Here is a 7776-nt window from a genome sequence, read left to right on the forward strand (position 1 = left end):
TGCAATGATCTGTCCATGACACACAAGTGTGTTAGGCACTCTGGCCGTGTCATACAGGACACTCTGAAAAGGGAAGTTTAACAAGTTGTTAAAATGTGATCGGCAGCGTCCTTGTTGGGATATAAAATCCCCTGTCATCACTACCGAACCATCTCTGATATTAACGGCATATAAATCTTATCAGCTGTCGGAGTCCGCGCCGCTTAGCTGCTCTGTGTTTGCGGAGCAGCTCTGGCTCTGTGTTCCACCCGTAGGTTCCACCAGCATCAGCAGTTCTTCCACCACTCCGTGCCTCACCGCACCACTCACCCGCCGCTATCTCCACAGATAAGAACACAAAAACAGAACACAAAAGGGAACGTGGCTAATGGAGATAGCAGGTGATAAAAGTCTCCCCACTACCATTTCATCATTGTTTCTAATATCCCTGTTACGCCACAGTAATTTCTGCATTACAGAGAGGAAATGAATCAGCACGTTCTCCTTTGACTTCATATTGTCTTACTTCTGCCTCGACTTCTTCTTTTCATGCAGCTCATATGTGAGAGAGAGAACACTATTCTTTTGAGCATTGGTCACATGAAACTGAAATCTAAACACATTTCATATTCTTCATTAGCATTTAAAAGATTATTTTCAAGTGACTGTGGTTGTATTGTATGATATTCATTATGCTGTGATTGTAAGATTAAAGGTGCCATGTGTAAGAATTGAGGTAAAAATATCCAAAAGATGAGCTACACGCATCAAAAGAATGAGAAGAAATAAGGGCGATGATGTCATTAAAAAAATAACAAGGTATAGTGCTGCAGAGATATCAACCTGAATTAGCATGCTAAATTACTAGCCACAGCCCGACAGGTGTCATAATACCAGTTTCGGCCATGGGAGGCAGTATGCGGACAACATAACCGCTAACCAAACTGCAATACACGAGTCTCGGTTGTTACTCTAGGGTAAACCAGCTCACTTTCTGGAGGTATACTGCCCCCATTTTTTATGGAATGTGGAGTATGAATTGATTTTTGGCGGACATTACACATGGCACCTTTAAGACAAAAGCTTTTCTCCTGATGACAAACTTGAATAAAATTAGATATAATATAGGCCTGTGTTGCTATAGTGTATAAGACGTGGCGTAGTACTCATAATTAATAAATGGGTTGTTAAGGTGTCTTATACATCAGTTGTAGAATTACAAACTGTCCATTGAAGGATAAGCCTCCTCTCAAGGAGGCACTGACCACTTGGTCAGCAGGTTTTTGTCACATTGCAGATGATACGTTATCACACTTTTCAACTTACGGTTGCAATTTGGCAGTTGAAAGCATTATATCACAATCTACTGTAAATAGACCCACTGGCAAAAACCCATTTTCAAGTGCAGAAGGACATGTGATGGGTGTATAAAAGTGTGCCTGGTCTCACTAGCTCTGTGTACGAGGCAATCATGGGCAGAGTACTGTTGGTTTCAGGTGAGTCTACTCCACACACCGTGGTTTAAAATGAAACAACTTCAGGACATAGTTATTCAATGTTGATTTGAATGAACATTCTTAGTTCCTTAATGTTGAACATTCTGAACTCTTTGCTTCCCTCTGCAGCTCTGGCACTGCTGTTCAGCGTGCAGCTGGGTAAGCCATCCAGAATACATCCAGCATACATCCAGAATACATCCATACATCCATACATCCAGCATACTTCCAGAATACATCCAGAATACATCCTTCATACATCCTTCATACATCCATACATCCTTCATACATCCATACATCCAGCATACATCCATACATCCAGCCTACATCCAGAATACATCCAGAATACATCCATACATCCAGCATACATCCAGCATCCAGCCAGCATACATCCAGAATACATCAGTACATCCAGAATACATCCATAATACATCCAGCATACACATCCTCACAGCATATACATCCTCACAGCATATACATCCTCACAACATACACATCCTCACAGCATATACATTCTCACAAAATACACATCCTCACAACATACACATCCTCACAACATATACATCCTCACAACATACACATCCTCACAACACACACATCCTCACAACATATACATCCTCACAGCATATACATCCATGCCATCTTCTTTCAGCACACACAATATATTCAAGTTGAATGTTGGCAGTATAATTTTGATAATAAAAAACGTGTAGTGTGCTCAGTAGTGGTTGGCAGTTTTGGGCAAGTTAAAAAGTAATTAGTTACAGTAATTAAAAAGTAATTAGTTACAGTCACTAGTTACTTTTTCCAAAAAGTAACTGAATTAGATACCCAGATACAAATTATAAAAGTAACTAGTTACTTCAGAAAGTAACTACTGCGTTACTTTCAAGTACATTTTTAAATGCTCAAATGTGACCCCATGCACCTCCACCCCTCTTTAGCGGAACTTAAAATACATGTGCATGTTCAATTGTAGTGTGCTCAGTAGTGGTTGGTGTAGTGTGCTCAGTAGTGGTTGGTGTAGTGTGCTCAGTAGCGGTTAGTGTAGTGTGCTCAGTAGTGGTTGGTGTAGTGTGCTCATCAGCACTGTCATATGTCATATGTGTGTCTGCAGGCTCTTCACACATTCTATCATGCTACTTCACCAACTGGGCTCAGTACAGGCCCCCCCCCACCATCTACATGCCCAAGGACATCGACCCCTGCCTGTGCACCCACCTGCTCTACGCCTTCGCTACCATGAAGAACAACCAGCTGGCCACATTCGAGTGGAATGACGTGTATCTCTACAGCGAGTTCAGCAAACTCAAGAACCAGTGAGTGCAGTTGAATTAGCATTTAGCAATTAGCATTTAGCAGGTCTGGTCTGAAGTCCTCTGGGCTATACTGTACGTCAGCAACAGTGAGTCATCAATACATCTTTGTTGTTCCTCCACCCCTTTCTTAGGAACGGAAATCTGAAGACCCTGCTGTCTGTTGGAGGATGGAACTTTGGCTCTTCAGGGTAAGGTCATCATCATGAGAGTTCTGAAATGACTACGGAGGGGACATGAGCAGAAACAAATATAAAGTTTAGTTTCATGCGCTCACACGAAACTATCCTGGGCACATGCAAAACTTTTTTGTGTGAGCACATGAAAGCCTGCTGTGACTACAGTGGCCTACAGGAGTAAGGTGTACTAGGCCTATTTAAACTAGGTCTTCATTATGAGGACATTGCTGCTTTGCTTGCAAGCCGTTACCATTATATTGTTTCCATAAAACGAATTTTGAAGTCTTGTAATCTGTTCCAACGCAAGGGATGCACCGATTTGGATTACTCATTTAAGAACAGTTACAAACATCTGGCCAACTCCACGGATTTAGGTAGATGTAGATCTACCTAAATAATGGATAAAATGTAGGTGGAATTAGGTGGTTTTAGGTGGATATACTGTAGGTGGTTTTAGGTAGATATACTGTAGGTGGATTTAGGTGGATCTAGGCTACGAGGATCAGACCCAAGGGGAGCTGAACGCAGAGTGAGGAGACGGCTGAAGGGCCTCATTATATTGGCACTTAGACTCTCATGACTACTGAGCACTTAGACTCTCATGACTACTGAGCACTTAGACTCACATGACTACTGAAGGGCCTTATTATATTGGCACTTAGACTCTCATGACTACTGAGCACTTAGACTCTCATGACTACTGAAGGGCCTCATTATATTGGCACTTAGACTCTCATGACTACTGAGCACTTAGACTCTCATGACTACTGAAGGGCCTCATTATATTGGCACTTAGACTCTCATGACAAATTGTGCACAAACACAGACAGCCACCATGCTTTTCTAATAGACCGGCCACCATGCTTTTCTAATGGACTAGCCACCATGCTTTTCCTTTTTTCCATGCTTGGCCGGCGGGCCGCACAACAACCCCACCCCCCCAACGGCACACGCATAAAAAAATCTAGTGCTGTACCTACGGCTGGGCCCTCTCACAGTTTTTAAATGGTCAGTAGTGGGAACTACTGTTGCCTTCATGATTTCCTTTTAAAACTTTCTTATAAGAAGGAGATATCAATTATCAACAATCACAAGCCAGCTGGAACCTGCGGCTCTCTCTCCCTCTCATGAGTGCAGACGCGTTCCCAATTAAAAGGATTGCATAATGTTCACGTTAGATCTGCTGCAAAGGAGATAACTAAGAGTTAACTTAGTTTAACATGATGTTATCTCTATTTAACATGATGTTTTGACATTGACATTGTAAACGTTATCTAAGGAGAGTGAAAAGCAGTTTGCAGTAAAGCTAACCAACGTCGTCTCTATTGCAGGAAAAAAATAGCGAGCAGCCTGATAACTAAATGTAATGCTCGGCGGGCCGGATGAAAGTGCTTGGCGGGCCGGATCCGGCCCGTGGGCCGCAGTTTGCCCACCCCTGTTATAGACCCATTGGCCTCCCATGTCGCCTAAAACCTACAAAGCCTATATAGCCTACTTGACCATATCGCCTAAAACCTACAAAGCCTATAGCCTACTGTACTTTTCAGGTGCTCACAGAAAACCTTTTCATGTGCGCATATGCAGAACGCACATGAACGTTTCGTGAGAGCACATGAAACTTAACTTCATGTTTTTTTTTGTTTTTGCTCAGGTCCCTTTGGACAAAAGTTAAATTGGTCTTTGTGTGCTTCCCGCCAGATTTAAAAGTTAAAGGAACCATATGTTAGATTGTGGCCAAAACTGGTACTGCAATCACTTTTAAATTACTGTAGAGCGGTGTATCCCCTCCACCTCCCCCCTGACTCGAGGTTGCCAACCCGGATGCCGAAACACTACTGACTTTATGATTAGTAGATAGGTAGAGGGTGGCGCATCAGGCCAAAACACAACATGACATGACAAAACACATCAGTTGAGGGCTGCAACTTTTAAATGACAATATCCTGGCCAGACTACTGTTGTCAGTGATATAAGTATTTGAAATGAACATGATTTCTTAACGTCTAGTGACATATCAGGGCCATTTTGATTAATTGAAATACATTTCTTACAAACAGTTCCTTTAACTTGGTCTTTGTGTGCTTCCTGCCAGATTTAAAAGTTAACTTGGTCTTTGTGTGCTTCCTGCCAGATTTAAAAGTTAACTTGGTCTTTGTGTGCTTCCTGCCAGATTCTCCGCCATGGTGGCCAGTCCCAGTGCCCGTCAGACCTTCATCAGCTCTGTGGTGGTGTTCCTGAGGAAGTACGAGTTTGATGGTCTGGACATCGACTGGGAGTACCCTGCCAATAGGGGGAGCCCTCCGCAGGACAAACAGCTGTACTCTGTACTTGTGCAGGTCTGTGGACTGAGTAGAGTATTGGCCTGACATGAAGACTTTAAACACATATGAGCCTTTTGTCTGTAAACACCCACAACTATATTTTGCACCTTAGTGAAAGTGTTTGTCCTGTAAATGTCAGGAAATGAGGGCTGCCTTTGAGAAGGAGGCCAAGGAGAGCAACAGAGCCCGCCTGCTGCTCTCCGCCGCCCTATCGGCTGGACGAGACACCATCGAGTCAGCCTATCAGATCCCTCAGGTGGCTGAGTGAGTGAAATAACTCTACACAGCAAACACACTCTCAAAACATACGAGTACTGTGTAATAACTACACAGCAAACACACTCTCAAAACATACGTGTAGTGTACTGTGTAATAACTCTACACAACAAACACACTCTTAAAACATACGAGTACTGTGTTATAACAACAGTTTGCTTTAGGGGAAAAAAACACTTTTTTTATATATGGTAATAAAAGTCAAGTGGATTGTGTATTGACATTGTTTTTGTCATTAGTGATAGTTGTAGATCATTAAGATGATCACATTAATTTAATTATTTTATGCGTTGTCCTATCAGAGCCCTGGACATGCTCAACATCATGTCCTATGACTTCCACGGCTCCTGGGACCCAATGACCGGGGAGGTTAGCCCACTGTACAAGAGCCCTGAGGACAACGGTGCCTTTGTGTACTTCAATGTGGTGTGTAGCTGCTCCAAACCGACTTGCTATTTCACATAAAATAACTCCCCTTAATGGTCAATGTTCGGGTTGTCGTGGTTTACGCTTCTCTAAAAAAAGATCAACTGTCCTTGCAGGACTCTGCCATGAGCTACTGGCAGACCAATGGTGCTCCTGCTGAGAAACTGCTGGTTGGATTCCCCACCTACGGAAACACGTTCACTCTGAAAGACCCTTCCAACCATGGCATCGGAGCTCCTATCTCTGGAGCCGGCACTCCTGGGAAGTACACTCAAGAGGCTGGCGAGCTGGCGTACTTTGAGGTCCCTCACCTTTCTCCTCTCCAGAAATAATACAAACAGTATATATGTCCCTCACTTTTCTCCTCTCTCCAGAAATACATGTCCCTTGCCTTCCTCCTCTAGAAGAACACCGATGTTCTGATGGAGTGGGCCAAACCCATTACTGACCCCAACCCTCTTGTTCAACAACATGTTTCTGCATTTGAATGAAAAAAAATCTTTGGATTTGCAGATTTGTGGCTTCTTGGAAGGCGGGACTGAGGTTTGGAATACCGCGCAGGATGTGCCCTATGCCTACAAAGGAAACCAGTGGGTTGGCTATGACAACATCAAGAGTTTTGGAATCAAGGTAAGGAAACCAGTGGGTTGGCTATGACAACATCAAGAGTTTTGGAATCAAGATAAGCTTCAAATTAGTATGAATCTTAAACAAATAAGACGTCACATCCTGTAGATTCACACTGCTGATGAAAATGTAGGTTGACTGGCTGATTAAGAACAACTTTGGAGGAGCCATGGTCTGGACCCTTGACATGGACGACTACCTGGGCACTTTCTGCAACCAGGGCAAATACCCTCTAATCAGCGTCCTGCACAAAGCCTTTGGGCTTGATAAACAAGGTAAGGTATCTTGCGATCCCTATCAAGTGTTTTCTTCTTCTTGTGGTTATAAAGCAAGTTGAGTTCATAAACTTTTTTTCTTCTCTTTTTTGTAAGCTTGCACCCCCTCTGCCACTCCTGTGCCCCCCATCCCTGGAGTGACTGAAGCTGGTGGTGGTGGTGGTTCTGACAGCGGGAGCTCCTCTAGCGGTGGTTCTTCCAGCGGTGGTTCCTCTAGCAGTGGTTCCTCCAGCGGCGGCTCTTCCAGCAGTGGTTCTTCCAGCGGTGGCAGCTCTAGCAGTGGCAGTTCTAGTGGCCAGAGTGGAATGAATAGTGCATTTTGTGTTGGCAAATCCAACGGGTTCTATCCTAATCCCACAAACAAGAGTCAGTTTTACGAGTGCACTTCAGGAAGGACCTATTTTCAGAACTGCAGCGGTGGCCTGGTGTTTGACACCAGCTGCAATTGCTGCAACTGGTCTTAGGCTATGCTAGGTTGATTATCCACAATCATCATTCACTCCAGATCATTTGAAAATACGATGAGTTAGAACAATAAAGACAAGTTCTGTATTCTGTATTTCAACCCACATCTGCATGTGAACTACTGAGTAATCTGACATATTACTTAATACTTTCTTCTTGAAATGTAGTGTATGAAATGACACCATATCCACTTCAAAATAAAATCAAAACAAACTTGCATTTCTTGTTGTCTTGTAATGTTTTACTTTGCTTGGATCAAACTCAGCTTCCCACTCAGTCTGTCTATTCCATGGTGACATTCCATCATTTTGACCTTTCTACCTCTCCTAAAAATACTTAAAAGGAGGTAATTATAATCCAATTTCGGAGGGGATCTATTTTGCTTAAGGTCTTCCATCATGCATACCAGTTAGTAA

At 43.1% G+C, this 7776-nt stretch overlaps 1 protein-coding gene across 2 annotated transcripts; it reads left to right on the forward strand.

Annotated features, from left to right (window-relative positions):
* Positions 1-294: 294 nt before the first annotated feature.
* Positions 295-7579, forward strand: LOC121714222 (acidic mammalian chitinase-like). 2 transcript variants are annotated; one of them, XM_042099494.1, is made up of 11 exons: positions 295-380; positions 1605-1634; positions 2593-2794; positions 2926-2982; positions 5141-5306; positions 5431-5555; positions 5870-5993; positions 6110-6295; positions 6507-6623; positions 6754-6895; positions 6992-7579. In XM_042099494.1, the coding sequence occupies exons 1-11, from the start codon at positions 368-370 to the stop codon at positions 7357-7359; spliced, it is 1530 nt and encodes a 509-aa protein (XP_041955428.1). In that variant the 5' UTR covers positions 295-367; the 3' UTR covers positions 7360-7579. The 2 variants fall into 2 exon arrangements, with proteins under 2 accessions (XP_041955428.1, XP_041955427.1); XM_042099493.1 differs by lacking the exon at positions 295-380 and adding an exon at positions 1079-1475.
* The last annotated feature ends 197 nt before the right edge of the window (positions 7580-7776 follow it).

This window comes from Alosa sapidissima, chromosome 7 (assembly GCF_018492685.1).
Source record: "Alosa sapidissima isolate fAloSap1 chromosome 7, fAloSap1.pri, whole genome shotgun sequence".
Lineage (NCBI taxonomy): Eukaryota > Metazoa > Chordata > Actinopteri > Clupeiformes > Clupeidae > Alosa > Alosa sapidissima.